General features: G+C 37.1%; 2 protein-coding genes across 4 annotated transcripts; both read left to right on the plus strand.

The window, feature by feature from the left end:
- The first annotated feature begins 1,191 nt into the window (after positions 1–1,191).
- On the plus strand, positions 1,192–8,149 carry LOC111797056 (CCR4-NOT transcription complex subunit 9-like). Its single transcript, XM_023679936.1, has 9 exons — positions 1,192–1,501; positions 3,053–3,124; positions 3,232–3,321; positions 3,450–3,492; positions 4,388–4,494; positions 5,373–5,468; positions 6,385–6,575; positions 6,659–6,728; positions 7,814–8,149. The coding sequence occupies exons 1-9, from the start codon at positions 1,316–1,318 to the stop codon at positions 7,916–7,918; spliced, it is 960 nt and encodes a 319-aa protein (XP_023535704.1). The 5' UTR covers positions 1,192–1,315; the 3' UTR covers positions 7,919–8,149.
- A 2,064-nt stretch (positions 8,150–10,213) lies between these two features.
- LOC111797672 (prohibitin-1, mitochondrial-like) lies at positions 10,214–13,520 on the plus strand. Of its 3 annotated transcripts, none has more exons than XM_023680750.1 (6): positions 10,214–10,359; positions 11,643–11,830; positions 11,995–12,111; positions 12,403–12,573; positions 12,737–12,949; positions 13,091–13,520. In XM_023680750.1, exons 2-6 carry the CDS (start codon positions 11,654–11,656, stop codon positions 13,283–13,285), a joined length of 873 nt encoding a protein of 290 aa, XP_023536518.1. In that variant the 5' UTR covers positions 10,214–10,359; positions 11,643–11,653; the 3' UTR covers positions 13,286–13,520. The 3 variants fall into 3 exon arrangements, with proteins under 3 accessions (XP_023536518.1, XP_023536520.1, XP_023536519.1); XM_023680752.1 differs by having other exon boundaries at positions 10,248–10,313; XM_023680751.1 differs by lacking the exon at positions 10,214–10,359 and having other exon boundaries at positions 11,607–11,830.
- Positions 13,521–16,380: the final 2,860 nt, after the last annotated feature.

Below are 16,380 nucleotides of genomic sequence, written 5' to 3' on the forward strand. Positions count from 1 at the left end.
AATTTGAATAAATGTTCGTTTCATTAACTATGTTGCCTCGATTACATTTTTGTTTATATGTTTGAAATTTAAAAATGTTAAATTGGAAAAAAATGTTATCAAAGCAGTTTTAATTATTTAAAGATTAATTCAAGTGAAGATTGTTATTAATATTATTGCAAGTTGGATTTTTTGTTACCAAATTTTAGTTTTTTTTTATTTGCTTCATTTTCTGACTAAATTATGAGACAATTATTTTATTAACAATTTTAAATGATTCATTTATAATATTGATAATAATAACCATTATTCTATATTATCAGAATTTTTTATTAATAAAATAGGATAATTAAATGGACAATTTATATATTAATTCAAAATGGAAATTTAAATATCAAACATTTTAACCCATTAAAAAACATTATTAAATTATTTATAAAATGAGGTGACAAACTTTAAATCAATTTTACAAGTGTATAATTTAATAAATTCTCATAGTAATCATTAATTTAATATTTTTAATTATTGTTTGAAATTAGCATAATATATTAAGGGTATTTTTTAATTTTTTTTAATTTTAATTTTTTTAAAATTAAGAGTTTTATTAAAACTTTTCATTGTTGAAATATTTTTTAAAATTATATTTTTAAAACACTTAAAAAAATCAAGAGTATTTTTTTTAATAGGTAGGATTCAACACGAGTCACCACGTTGGCTACTTTAGCTGCTTGGTTAGTTACTCGAGGTTCCCGATCATTTTCTGCTCAAGATCTTTTACTATTTATTATCATGTGGGAGTTAGAATTAATTCCCGTATATCTACTTCTATCGACGTGGGGAGGAAAGAAACCGTTAACCTTACTATTTTTTATCATGTGGGAGTTAGAATTAATTGTCGTTTATCTACTTCTATCGATATGGGGAGGAAAGAAACGGCTGTATTCAACTATAAAGTTTATTATGTACGCCCGAAAGGTTCCATTTTCTTCGTTAATGGGAGTTATGAGTATCGGTTTATATGGTTCTAACGAACCAGCTTTAAATTTTGAAACATCTGCTAATCAATCGTATCCTATAACACAGTAAATAATATTCTATATCGGATTTCTTATTGCCTTTGTCGTCAAATCACCGATTAGTTCATTTTCTTGAGATCGGAAGTTTAAATCCGGGATAGGAAATAATATTAAAGATTTATATGCATATATATATGTGTGTGTATACACTCCTAGGCCTAGAAATCGACGCCCTCTCCGCTGCAAAAGAGAGGAACTTCCTTCGCCGGCGTGAAATCGGAGGAGTCTTGTTGAGACTTGAAGGTTTTTGATCGTCGAAAATGTCGAATCTTCCCCAATCGCACTCCATGAATGCTGCGTTTGGAGGTCCTGGTATCGGTTCGTCGATCCCCAGTGCCTCCGGAGCTGCACCGAACAAGGAGCGAAAAATGGCTTCTTCGGAGCAACTAGTGCTCGACCTCAGCAACCCGGAGCTCCGGGAGAACGCTCTCCTTGAACTGTCGAAGGTAAGATTCCTTGACCTTTAAGCGACCAGAGAGGAGGAGGAGGAGAGTGTTGAGGATTGGTGTTTTTTTTTTTCTTGTTTTGGTGTGATGGTTGTGATAATTAGGGATTGCGGCTGAAAGGATTTGTGTTGGTGTTAGAGAATTTGTAGGTTTTGTTTGGCATGTCAGGAATTTGTAACTTTCTGTGGCTGAGAGGAATTTTCGCCATCGGATGTGTTTATTTGAAATGAAATTATGTTCTTATTGCTGTATAGTTCATCGCAGCTAGGTTGAATGTTGTTTTGATCCTTGCATGTGTTAGTGCTACTTTTGTTAATTGTTTTGTATAGAATAGACTGAAATTTTCGCGAACGTCCGGAATTGTTTTGTTAATTGACTATTTTTAGCTCAAGCTAATTACGTAGCCTTCTTCTTCTTCCACTTTTCTCTCAACCACTTGCTGCAATTTTTTGTCTATTGCGCTTCGGTTGGAGGGGAACGATCCATCCCCCTTCGGTAGAAGGGAACTTATGACATGCAACTGGAACGATCCATCCCCCTTCGGTCGAGGGGGAACGATCCATCCCCCTTCGGTCGAAGGGAACTTATGACATGCAACTGAAACAATCCATCCCCCTTCGGTCGAAGGGGGAACGATCCATCCCCCTTCGGTAGAAGGGAACTTATGACATGCAACTGAAACAATCCATCCCCCTTCGGTAGAAGGGGGAACGATCCCACCCCGGTAGAAGGGGGAACGATCCCACGCCGTAGAAGGGGGAACGATCCCACGCCGTAGAAGGGGGAACGATCCCACGCCGTAGAAGGGGGAACGATCCCACGCCGTAGAAGGGGGAACGATCCCACGCCGTAGAAGGGGGAACGATCCCACGCCGTAGAAGGGGGAACGATCCCACGCCGTAGAAGGGGGAACGATCCCACGCCGTAGAAGGGGGAACGATCCCACGCCGTAGAAGGGGGAACGATCCCACGCCGTAGAAGGGGGAACGATCCCACGCCGTAGAAGGGGGAACGATCCCACGCCGTAGAAGGGGGAACGATCCCACGCCGTAGAAGGGGGAACGATCCCACGCCGTAGAAGGGGGAACGATCCCACGCCGTAGAAGGGGGAACGATCCCACATGCAACTGAAACAAGTTCTTGCAAATGGGAAAATGGGGAACTTATGACATGCATCTGGTCTTGCAAATGGGAAAAGGGTGGTTGGAATGTGGGGGCTGTTCTTATTTTACCCGAAGGGTTTGAATTAGCCCCCGATTGTATTTCTCCCGAGATCAAAGAAAAGAAGGGCAATCTATCTCTCAGAGCAATTTGTCTTTCCCTGGACCCTACGACTAATAAAGATGTTCACTTCTTAAAATATCCCATATCCCATATACGTAGGCGGGAACAGGGGAAGGGGGATGGGATAAGCCCGAAAGAAAACCCCAAAGAGGACAATATCTGCTGATTCTTTCTTAGTGTTCATCATATGGGAATTCTTTTGGTATTATATGTGCAGTTAACCAAGCATATCTGATACCCTAATTTGTTTCTGTTCTTATTTTTCAGAAGAGGGAACTGTTTCAAGATTTGGCTCCACTGTTATGGAACTCCTTTGGAACCATTGCTGCCTTGTTGCAAGTACGCTGCTTTAATTCTCAAACATACTATGAATTGTCTATAATTCACTCCTAATCTTGTTTTATTTTGTGTTTGTTTGTTTGTTTGTTTGTTTTGGGGTGGAACAGGAAATTGTATCAATATATCCTGTTCTGTCTCCCCCTAATCTGACCCCGGCGCAGTCGAATAGAGTTTGCAATGCTCTTGCTCTTCTTCAGGTCACTCGAACTTGTTATCATGGAATCGAATTATATATGGTTTTGTGCTCATTAGTTACACATGAACTTGTTGATCTGAAACTACAACTTATGCAGTCTATATCTCTTTATGTATGTTTTTTTTGCAGTGTGTAGCTTCACACCCAGATACAAGGATGTTGTTTCTCAACGGTAATGTTGTTGATGTTGTTAGTGTTTGAACACTTTTGCTTGAGACTTTGTTCAAGACACAATCTAACATACTAAATGAAGTGGGCTTGTCGGAAATTTACACTAATTACTTTGTGAGGAGGGAGGAAGCAATGAAACTAGCCATGTGGATCCCAAACACTTTGAATGAGTCTCCATCTCATTTTTTATGAATAGCCAAAGAGAGAAAAATGAAAGAATACTAGGACATAAAATAGAAAACCACAGGAGGTAACGTGTAATAGCCTAAGCCCACTGTTTGCTGATATTGTCTGGTTTGACTCGTTATGTATCTATGTATCGTCGTCAGCCTAAAAAGCGTATGTTAGGGAGAGGTTTTCATATCGAGTCAACCTAAAACGCGTATGTTAGAGAGAGGTTTTCATACCGGGTCAGCCTAAAGTGCGTCTGTTAGGGAGAGGTTTTCATACCGGGTCAGCCTAAAACGCGTCTGTTAAGGAGAGGTTTCCACACCTTTGTAGGGTCAACCTAAAACCCTCATGGTTTTAAAACGCTATAAGGGTTAACCTAAAACCCTCACGGTTTTAAAACGCTATAGGGGTCAACCTAAAACCCTCACGGTTTTAAAACGCTATAAGGGTCAACCTAAAACCCTCAGTTTTAAAATTTGAGGCGTTACATAACCTAACAAAAAGGACCTCCACTCTAAAGAAAAAATTAAACCTAACAGATAATTACAATTATAACTTCTGCATAATCCACCATGGGGCTTCTCAGTTAAATATTTAGCAAAATTTTTGAATGCATATATTAGTTGGGTGCTTAGCAGTTAGCAGTCATAGGATTTTCACGAGTTCCTTAAGATGATTGCATAGTTGCCTGAAGAATTGATTGATACTAAATTTATCCTCTGCAGCGCACATACCGTTGTATTTGTATCCTTTCCTCAACACGACTAGCAAGTCGAGGCCTTTTGAGTACTTGCGCCTTACTAGCTTGGGTGTCATCGGTGCATTGGTGAAGGTATGTCACTTTAAAGCATGAGCTTATACTCTCTCCCTATAATTTTCTTATAACAGCCCAAGCCCACCGTTAGCCGATATTGTCCTCTTTGGGTTTTCCCTTCCGGGCTTCCCTCAAGGTTTTTAAAACGTATGGATAGGTTTTCACATCCTTATAAAGAATGCTTCGTTCTCTACCCCAACCGATGTGGGATCACACAATCCACCCACTATCAGGGCTCAGCGTCCTCGCTGGCACTCATTCCTCTCTCCAATCGATATGAGATCTCACAGTCCACCCCCTTCGGGCCAGCGTTCTTGTTGGCACACCGCTCGGTGTCTGGCTTTGATACCATTTTTAACCGCCCAAACCTACCACTAGCGGATGTTGTCCTCTTTGGCTTTCCCTTCAGGGATTCCCCTCGAGGTTTTAAAACACGTCTCCTAAGGAGAGGTTTTTATACCCTTATAAATAATGCTTTGTTCTCCTCCCCAACCGATGTGGGATCTCACAATCCACCCATTATCGGGGCCCAGCGTCCTCACTGACACTCATTCCTCTCTCCAATCGATATGGGATCTCACAGTCCACCCCTTCAGGGCTAGCGTCCTCGCTGGCACACCATTTGGTGTCTGGCCCTGATACCATTTTTAACCGCCCAAACCCACTGCTAGCAGATACTCTCCTCTTTGGGCTTTCCCCTCAAGGTTTTTAAAACGTGTCCACTAGGGGAGGTTTCCACACCTTTATAAAAAATGTTTCGTTTTCCACTCCAACGGACGTGAGATCTCACATTTCTTCTTTTTTTTTCTTTTTTTCCTTTTTATTGGGCACTCTCTATATTGAAAATATAATAACTTTTGTTTTCCTCCTTTTTTTTTTTTTTTTTTTTTTACCAGGTAGATGATACAGAAGTAATAAGTTTTCTGCTGTCAACTGAAATAATTCCTCTATGCCTGCGTACAATGGAAATGGGAAGCGAGTTGTCAAAAACAGCTGAGTTTCCTGATGCTACTTTTATTTCTATATTTCTCTTTTTAATTTTTATAGCAATGTGAACTGGTTGCAATTTTATCTCATTTTATACCTTATTTTATTGGAAATTATCTATTATAAAATCTCAATTGCACTTGTCACCAAAAATTAAGGGATGAGGACCCACTCTCAATTTGTGGGCCCTTTCTAAAACTCTGAATTATTAAAACTGAGTTATTCCTTTTGATAGGGTAGGAAACACCCCTCCTGACGTGAGATCCCACGTTGGTTGGGGAGGAGAACGAAACATTCTTTGTAAGGGCGTGAAAACCTCTATCTAGCAACCTTGAAGGGAAGCCCGGAAGGGAAAACCCAAAGAGGAAAATATGTGCTACGGTGGGCTTGGGCCGTAACAAATGGTATTAAAGCCAGACACCGAGCGATGTGCCAACGAGGAGGTTGAACCCCGAAGGGGTTGGACACGAGGCGGTGTGCTAGCAAGGACGCTGGGCCCCGAAGGGGTGTGGATTGGGAGGTCCCACATCGATTGGAGAAGGGAACAAGTGCCGGCTAGGACGCTTGGCTTCGAAGGGGGTGGATTGTGAGATCCCACGTCGATTAGGGAAGGAGAACAAAGCATTCTTTATAAGGATGTGGAAACCTCTCCCAAGAAGGGAAAGCCCAAAGAGGACAATATGTGCTAGCGGTGGGCTTGGGCCGTTGAGTTTTTTTTGTGAATTGTTTGGCTTAATGTCTTGGTAAAAGAGGTTTCCAGCCTCTCAAAATAGGTGGTGGTTTGTGTCTCTTTATTGTGCTGATTGCTTTGTGTCAACAGGGATTTCTTGTTCTGTTTATGTTTGGCACTGTTATTGGCTCTTGCAGGTGAAATATTAGAGGAGACCTTACACTAAATTGACCCACGACTTTGAACTGCAGGTTGCAACATTTATCGTGCAGAAAATTTTACTGGATGATGTCGGGTTGGATTATATTTGTACTACAGCTGAAAGATTTTTCGCTGTTGGTCGAGTTCTGGGGAATATGGTTGCAGCTCTTGCTGAGCAACCTTCATCTCGTCTCTTGAAGCACATAATTCGATGTTATCTTCGATTGTCCGATAACCCGAAGTGCGTAAAAGTGGATTTGCATTTCAGTTAAGGTATTATTATTACCCTTTTCGGTTTCTTTAACGACTTGTTCCGTTGTCCAGAGCTTGCGACGCCTTAAGGAGCTGTCTTCCAGACATGCTGAGAGATTCTACTTTCAATGGCTGTCTTCGGGTAAGTGTCTTTTCGACATGAATTTCATTTGTGTCTGTAGGGCTTCTGTGAAGCTTTCTGTTCTAAGTATGTTTCTAATTCATGTTCAGTGTCTTAGGCTAAGCTGACTATGTTGGCGTTGTAGAATGGTTGTGCTAAGAGGAAAATACTGTAAAATTTCCGTTGGGGAAAAAAAAAAAAACGTGGTCGAGGAAGAGAACGAAACATTCTTTATAAGGGTGTGGAAACCTCTCTCTAGCAAACATATTTTAAAAACCTTGAGGGAAAGCCGGACAGGGTAAGCCCAAAAAGGACAATATCCGCTAGTGGTGGGCTTGGACCGTAATAAATGGTATTAGAGACAGACATTGGGCGATGTGCTAGCGAGGAGACTGATCTCCGAAGGGGGTTAAACATGAGACGGTGTGCCAGCAAGGACGCTGGGCCTCGAAGGGGGTGGATTGGAGAGTCTCACATCGATTGGAGAAGGGAACGAGTGCTAGCGAGGATGCTGGGCCCTGAAGAGGGGGTGTATTGTGAGTTCCCACATCGGTTGAAGAAGAGAACAAAACATTCTTTATAAGGGTGTGGAAACCTCTCCCTAGCAAACGTATTTTAAAAACCTTGAGGGGAAGCCCAACGTCGGCAATATCTGCTAGCGGTGGGGATGGACCATTACAAATGGTATTAAAGCCAGACATTGGGCGGTGTGCCTGTGAGGAGGCTGAGCCTCAAAAGGGGTTGGACACGAGGCGGTGTGACCCTAAAGGGGGGTAGATTGAGGGTCTCCCACATTGATTGGAGAAGGGAACGAGTGTTAGCGAGGATGCTAGGTCCCGAAGGGGTGGATTGTGAGATCCCATATCGGTTGAGAAAGAGAACGAAACATCTTTTATAAGGGTGTGAAAACCTCTTCCTAGCAAACACGTTTTAAAAACCCCGAAGAGAAGCCCGTAAGGGAAAGTCCAAGAAGGACAATATCTACTAGCGGTGGACTTGGGTCGTTACATATAGGTTCTTCACTAAGTATTGGACTTGTTATAACTTATTATCAAAACTCCTTGATTTCGCATGGTGGATCACTTCCAAATTTTTAACGTTGACAGGATGATCCGACCACTAGGCGGTGGCTGCAACAGTTGCTTATCAGTGTAGGAATGAGTAGGGTTCCTACACTTCAGGCAGGGGCTGGATTTGATCACATGATGTGAACTAAACCCGTAATGTATGTTCCAAAATTCTCTGTATTTGCATATAGCATCACCTCAGCATTGCCAAAACTTATTTACGGGTTTGTAATTCTAAAAACCGATATGCATTCAACTTGAACAATGCCTGCTCGAGTAAACCTTCTCGAGTCAAAGAATTATACACATGTTTATAGCTTTGTCATTTACTCCTCGAGTAAAAGAATTGTACACATGTTTATAGCTTTGTCATTAGAACTGCTTTCTCTGTTTTTTTTCGAGTAATCTATTGTGCGTCTATGAACCATGTAATTGTTAAGATCATACAACAACACACACTCAGATTTAGATGAACACAAAGAATAGGAGAGAGAACTTGCAGGAAGGAATATTGGGTAGAATACATTGAGAATCCAGTAAATTGGACCAAGAATTTCATTTTCGATTATTCATATCTTCACTGCACCGCACAACTTTAATTTTTTAATATTAACACATTTTGTCAACATGTCTATTGGATTCTTTGCACACCATCTATCTTCTCCAAACATATATCATTGTTTTTCACTAACCTGTGAATGGAATAGTATCGTCTTTTGATGTGTTTTGTCTTTGAATGATAGACCGAGGTTTTTATTAATGGTATGACACTCTAAAGAATCTTCTCGTGCAGCTTCTTGCCTAATTCTTCTAGATAGTCTGTTAGCCATATCATTTCTTTATCAGCTTTAGCTCTTGCCATGTACTCAATCTCAGTAGATGAAAGAGCGAACATTTTTGAACCTTGAATATCGAACTCATTGCTCTTCTATCTATAATTTAGATTTATCTAGATGCTCTCTTGCTAGAGTTTATATCTACACTCTGATTAGATGATCTACAAAACCGAACTATTATATTCTCTGATATTTTAGAAGCCACCTCACTGCTCTTTCTCTGGGTTTACTGGGTACTTGCTAACAACTCCATGTATGTGCCACCGCTCCATTCATGTGTTATATTAGGCATAGTGCAAACTATAACATGCATCAAACTCCATGCATGTCATATGCTCCTCAACTGTCATCATTCATCTTGAATTTGGATAACATTTTCTCAATATACTGCTTCTGGGATAGATTTAATGTGCTAGCAGATCTATCTCGAGAAATCTTCACCCCAAGAATTTGCTTCGTTGCTACCAAATCTTTCCTCTCAAATACTAAAGACATGCTTGTTTGTGACTAATGTTCCTCGTACTGGATCCTACAATCAGTATATCATCCACATACTGGAGTAAAAACACATAAGAATCAATCTTGTGACTAATGTTCCTCGTACTGGATCCTACAGTATATCATCCACATACTGGAGTAGAAACACATAAGAATCAATCAGTGTATTTCTTAAAATAACAACACTGGTCCTTTTCACTCCTGCGGAAACTACTCTTGCATATGAATGAGTCAAACTTCTCGTACCATTGTCTCGATGTTTGTTCTAGTCCATACAAGCTTCTATTGAGCTTACGCACCATGTGTTCCTTGCATGGAGCTACAAACCAGTTAATGAGCAACAATCTTGGGTGTTTTTCAAGTATCTACTATAATATCACTAAGGGAATTTTTTCACAATTCAACCTCAATTTCCATTTGCTTCGGTGTCCCGGAACATTTGCTTCGTTGTCCTAGAACATCTCTTCTCTTTGTCCTGTACTTGACATTTTCATTAAAATTATGTCATAATGTCTTAAGAATTTTTTTTTTTGTTCTTGTCATCACAAAACTTTACCCGAACATGTCAGAACCATAATCATATTTTCTCCGCAAATTTTTTGAGGACTAATTTTAAAATTAACTAAAAATATATTAAATTTTCAAAATTTTCAATTATTTTAAAAATAATTAACATTATACGCACTCAATTTTCATTAATCTTTCAATAATATTACAATTATATTAATAGAGAGATTTTTTGGTATTAAATTTATGTCGACATACTGACATGTCCATAAGCTCAACATCAACATAAACGATTAATCGGCATCTTAATTATATTATAAAAAAATCTATGAATAATAAAAAATAAAAAAAAAACAATAAAATATAATATATAAAAAAATGTATTTTAATATAAAATAATTATTTGTTAATTTAAATGATTTTCAACATTTTAATTATATAGTAAAAAATCAATGAATTATAAGAAAAAAAAAAAACAATAAAATATCACTAATATGAATATAATATTAAAAAAGTACTTTAATGTAAAATAATTATTTGTTAATAATTTAAATGACTTTTTTTTACAGATTTTTTTCGGACCCGGTGAGCACTAAAATGGGTCACGGTTGGAGAAAGCCCAGAATCGAGCAGCTCCAATGGGATAGCCGTATAAAACCCTAAACCCTGCAACGCGGCTTCTTCTTCCCTCGAACCTGGTAAACCCTAAACCCCCCTGTTGACGTCTGTGTTCAAGATTTTGAGGTAAATTTCAAGTTTTCTGTTCTGTTTTTTGTGTTTATGCAATGGTATTTTATGTTTGATGCGCTATGAAACTCGTCGAACAAGAATTTTGTTTTCAATCTCGCGCTCCCTTGCCCATTCTCCACTTTCACTTGATTCTCGGTCTGTTAGTCCAGGAAATGAGGTCGTATGTAACTTGGTTTGTTTACGATCTTGTGCTTTTGGATGCTTGCATCTGGTTTTGGGGAAGTTTTCATTTCTCCTTCTGAATTCGGTGGACGGAAACTGGCTTAGTATATTAGGATTGAATACTTTTGGGGTTCTTTGTTTTTGTGATTTTTTTTGTGTAATTGACATCTTTTTCAGCTTAGTTTGATTCTTTTTAGTAGCATGGAAACCTCTGCTATTAGGATCATTCGCAGCGTATCTCCTCTGCAATTGCATCATTAGCTCGTTCCACATTTGCTGCTGCTTTCTGCGCTTTCATCCAAAATTTTGCAAGTTTTTTCATTGGCTACCCGTCAAAATTGTGCACATATTTACACCAAGCTATTATTAAAATCTTGTCGGTAAGGATCTTCAATAGGTGGAATCATTTTTCACCAGACGAGGAAAATTTGTCCAAATTTAAACTAAAACGTTGGGAACCAAAAATCAAATCCAAACGTCATCTCCTTTCCTTTTCAGAGAATACTTTTGGGCAAATTTTAATATATGAAGTGGATTGTTAATGAATTTTTTCGTAACTTTTTTTTTAATGTACGTGCAATTGTGGAGGCCATTAGATTTTTTGTTTATTTGAGCTTGATCCAAGCTCTGTCTCAACGTCAACTTTGCTCTGAATTTTGGTGCCCCCCTTTAATTTCCATAGATGAACTAATCATGTTTAGAATTTGGAAAAGTATCGATGAAAAACTGTTGTCTTGTTATTTAATCTAAAGCATCTCACTACAGTTGATAGGCAACAATTTACTGTTTCTGTTCGTTTAAAACATACACTTTACCTACCTACTTTGGAAAACTTCAATGGTTATTCTTGAATTGATTTTCCACCTTTTCTTCCTTATCTTTATTGAGGTCTGAGAAAATGTTCTTAATAAAAGGTCTGAGGAAATATTTATTGTTGTAAGATGGTATGATATGCATCTTCTGACTGTACTCAGTTCTCTCCCTTCCATTAGTTATATGCCTGCCTTCCATTTATGGCTTCTTGTTCTTTTGTATTATGGACTCTATATCAAAAACTCATATTCCGTAAATTCTTACTGTCAATCTATAATAACTTTTCTTTTTAAAATTCTCAGAATCTTGGAATATGAATTTTAACAATATCAAGGTTCCCAAGGTGCCTAGTGGTGGTGCGGCTTCTGCTTTGGTGAAGATTGGAATTATTGGTGGGCTTGGATTATATGCAGCTTCCAACAGTCTCTACAATGTTGAGGGAGGACATCGGGCCATTGTGTTTAACCGTCTAGTTGGAGTTAAAGATAAGGTTATTTAATCTGGTCCTTTAGATGAAACACATCTATAATTCATTATCCATTGTTCTAGAAAAATTATCTGGTTCTTGGATGACTTCACCACATAAGTGCCTAAACTTTTGGGTTGCTTTAAGCAATATTGTTTGAACAATTTTTTGCTTGTCATAACTTTCAGGTTTATCCTGAAGGAACACATCTCATCATTCCTTGGTTTGAGAGGCCAATTATATACGATGTCCGTGCACGACCCAATCTTGTGGAGAGTAGTTCTGGAAGCCGAGACCTCCAGATGGTGTGATATTTTTTATTTTACTTGAAGATACCATGTTTTTTTCTTTATTCTCTTATTTTTATTTTTGTTGAATGTGAGCTCAGACCTGCTTTTGACTAATGCTCAACATTAAGTGATTAGCACAAAAGTTGGCATGTGTTTATTAGACCTTACATGAGAAAGAAGGCAGTTAAGTGTTTTTCCATGTATTTTGTTTTACCCCATTTAGAATTTTAAATTTAATGACTGGCTATTAGCTGCATTTACATGGGCAATATCCTTTTTTGTAAAGATCTTGGGTTTGATGTGCAGGTGAAAATCGGTCTTCGTGTTCTTACCCGTCCATTACCAAATGAGTTACCTACATTGTATAGAACACTTGGTGAAAATTATAATGAAAGGGTTCTGCCTTCAATTATACATGAAACTCTGAAATCTGTAGTCGCGCAGTATAATGCCAGCCAACTTCTCACACAAAGAGAGGTAAAGTAAAAGATCTATTCTCTGCTAGTTAGGTTTCCAATATATATGTATTTCCCTTGCTTTCTCCCATTGATTCAGTTTCTTTTCTGTTTATAGCCAACTCAATATGGTTCCTTCTGATCCTACTCGTGTTAGTCGTATGCTGATTGTCGTTCATTTTCAGGCTGTAAGTAGAGAAATCCGAAAGACATTGACTGAGAGGGCAGCTCAGTTCAATATCGCTCTTGACGATGTGTCCATAACAAGTTTAACTTTTGGAAGGGAGTTCACAGCTGCAATTGAAGCCAAACAAGTGGCTGCCCAAGAAGCCGAAAGAGCTAAATTCGTTGTCGAGAAGGCCGAACAGGACAAGAGAAGTGCTATAATCAGAGCACAGGTGAGATAAATGGGATGATAAATGAACTATACACCCCAACTTTCTTGATGTTTTGCAAGATGCTATTCATTTCTTAATATGGATAGCCATCTTTCTTGTCTGAGGTGAAAATTTATAGTATTCTCTGATCTTGATCACCAGGGAGAAGCCACAAGTGGGCAGCTCATAGGCCAAGCTGTTGCCAATAACCCGGCGTTTATGACTCTGAGGAAGATCGAAGCAGCAAGAGAGATCGCTCATACGATTGCGAACTCATCCAACAAAGTTTTCCTCAATTCAGATGATCTGTTGCTGAACCTTCAGGAGATGAACTTGGAGCCTGCTGGGAAGAAGTAAATTCCCTCACCCATTCAAAACAAAACTCACAGGTCATTCATTCTCTCTCGTTTCTTTGATTAATTGTGAATGTTGAATCATTTACGTGGAAGACTGAGTTAATTTGTAAACAAAATGGAATGGTTTAGTATCATCTCTTCATGAACAACCTGAGCCTTGCTTAGATGGCTGCTGCCAATTCTGTTCCACTTGAGATAGTTTTTATAATAATTTTGGTATCATTTGAACTGTTTAACTGTGTGAGTAGACAGTGATGAATAGATTTGATTTTCACACACACTGATGATTTGGAAAGGAATTCAGTATATTTTTTAGTGGTTGCTTTGAATTAGAATCTGTCCTTATTGATGTGAATGAGGCCTCCAGAGAATGGGATGGGCGGGAAGGGTTCTTTTAAGTAGATGACTCGTCGGGCGGCCGTTAGAGTGGGACTGATTTGGGAAAAAGAGCTTGAATAACTTTGTTTGTCTAGAGTCGTCATTTTTTATCAGGAATGCTATGTCATTTATAATTCGGGCTTCTATTTGATCTTAAGAAAGCGCGAGCCCCAATGAATTCTTTTGTTTGGACTCTCGTTTGAATCGGAACCTTTATGCGAATTTGTTCTCGTGAACAAACACAATTCCTACCCACACCTAGGCTAGTTGGAATGGAGTCTAAAACTATGTACTGAGACCTTCCACACCTGCATCGATGAGCTAACAAAAACCCCTCATTGTTGTCTCAAATTTGATGATTGACCTTCCACACGTGCAATAATGAGCTCAAAAAAACCCCTCATTGTTATCTCGAAGTCGATGATCGACCTGCCACCTCTGCAACGATGAGCTCAAAACAAAAACAAAAAGAAACATCCATTGTTGTCTCAAAGCCGATGATCAATCTTCCACACCGATGAGCTCAAAACAAAAACAAAAAGAAACATCCATTGTTGTCTCAAAGGTGATGATCAACCTTCCACACCGATGAGCTCAAAACAAAAATAAAAATAATATTCATTGTTGTCTGAAAGCCAATGATCGACCTCCCACACTTGCACCAATGAGCTAAAAAAGTCATCTTTTAATTCATTATTATTATGGATAAGCCTATCGTACCTTGAGTTCGAAAAATTAAGAATCAAACCTTCAATCTTAAGATAGGTATTATATTCTTTATGGTTTGAATTCGTACCAATATTATTTTTATTCCAGNCATATTATTTTCTCCACATAGAAATATTTTTTTTTTAAAAAAATAAAATTGTTGCCAAAATTTGATAATTAATGAATATTTAATTTTCAGAAGCCACAATATATATGTACATTAAAAAAAAAAAATTAGGGGAAAAAACAACAAAATCACAATCAAACAATTAATTTTTAATTTTTGAGGTGGAGTTTTCTTTTTCTTTACATTTTAAGACATTGACTTTTGTTGGACTATTTTGCCCCTCTCTCAATTTCCTTCCACATATATATATATTACTTGGGAGATTCCCATTTGAATTTCATAAATAAATAAATAAATAAATAAACTCATGTGAGTGAAAATTCTCCACCCTCCATTTTCTTCCTACCCATATTAATAATAATAATAATAATAATAATTTTTTTTTTTAGAAATAAAGAAAATTCTAATTTTTTAGTTAAATTATAAATTTTATATTTATTTCCTCTCTAAACTTTCACTACAAACTATTTAATAATTTTTTAAGAAATCTATTTTTAAAAAAAAAAAAAAAAATCAAAGTTTATTTATTTATTTAAACAATTTTAAGAATAATTTAACCTTTTTTATTTTATTGATATGGGAAAGTTATTACTTTGACCATTTAGTACTATGGAGGAATATATTAATTTTATTTTTAAATAGGGAAAAAACGTACTAATATTATTTTTAAATGAGGAAAATATACTAATAATAATAATAATAAATATTATTTTTAAATGAGGAAAATATACTAATAATAATAATAATAAATATTTTTTTTTTTTTTTGGAGATTTTATAATGAAAATAATTGTCATTTATTGCAAGTTTTTGGACCATTAAAATAATATATAAAGTGTATGTCTAAATAATAAGGAAATTGATTTTTATTGGATTTTAAAATTTTAATTTTTTAAAAAATGTTGTCAAATAAATGGTTGCCAATCAATTTGATTTCAATTAACTTCTTATATATATATATATAGAAAATTTCAAATATAAAAAAAAAATGAGTGGAATATATTATTCAATCGAAAACAGAAAACGTCACGATCTCTTAAAAAGTTTATCGGTAACTATGAAAGATGGAAAATAGAGTGAGTGATGGAGATAGAGATGAAAAAATCAATATCGTCCTTAGCTCAACTTGATTAGTACAATCAGCGTCAGTATAAGTCTAAAACTGATACCGACCAACCAACACCCTTATTTTCTCGAGTACAGATAAATGGTTAAAACACTTCCTGTCTTACCTTAGATTGAAGATTAAATTCTTCACGTTACATTATATTAAATTTTAAAAATCGCTAACGTTTTGAAGAATTGAGGTACATTAGGTTCTACGTAATCATTTCAAAGAAAAAACCGAAATCATTTTATTGCATACGTCGGCCTATATCATTTTTAAGAAAAACAAAAGTCATTTGGTTTACACGTGTTTTTGTTTGCAAAACGAGAGAACGATTCTCGAGAACTTGTTAGAATTTTCATCCATATTATTAACACCGGGACGAGAACAAATAATTTTTTTGGTTTAAAATATTGAATCAATTATTATATTTTTTATTTCATTATAGTCCATTCACTTTTATTTTTAATAAATCCTTAAATTAGATAATTTTTTAAATTTAATAACAATAATTTTAATTTCATAAATATGATTTTTTTTTTCTTTTCAAAATTTATATAATAAAGGCTAGTGTATATACACGAATTCTATCGACTAAACCCAGCTCTCCACCACCCCGGAGTCTGGTGGCCTAAGTAAGCTACCCTATGGTATATGCGTGTATCACGCGTGGGCGAGCGTGTCGAAATGAGTGTCTCGGGCGACTTCTTTTGAAATGGGTTTTTCAAAGATAGTACCGAACAACACGAGAGTGCCGGTATTGTGCCCCAGCCCGC

The sequence above is a fragment of the Cucurbita pepo genome, chromosome LG06, assembly GCF_002806865.2.
Source record: "Cucurbita pepo subsp. pepo cultivar mu-cu-16 chromosome LG06, ASM280686v2, whole genome shotgun sequence".
NCBI classification, from domain to species: domain Eukaryota; kingdom Viridiplantae; phylum Streptophyta; class Magnoliopsida; order Cucurbitales; family Cucurbitaceae; genus Cucurbita; species Cucurbita pepo.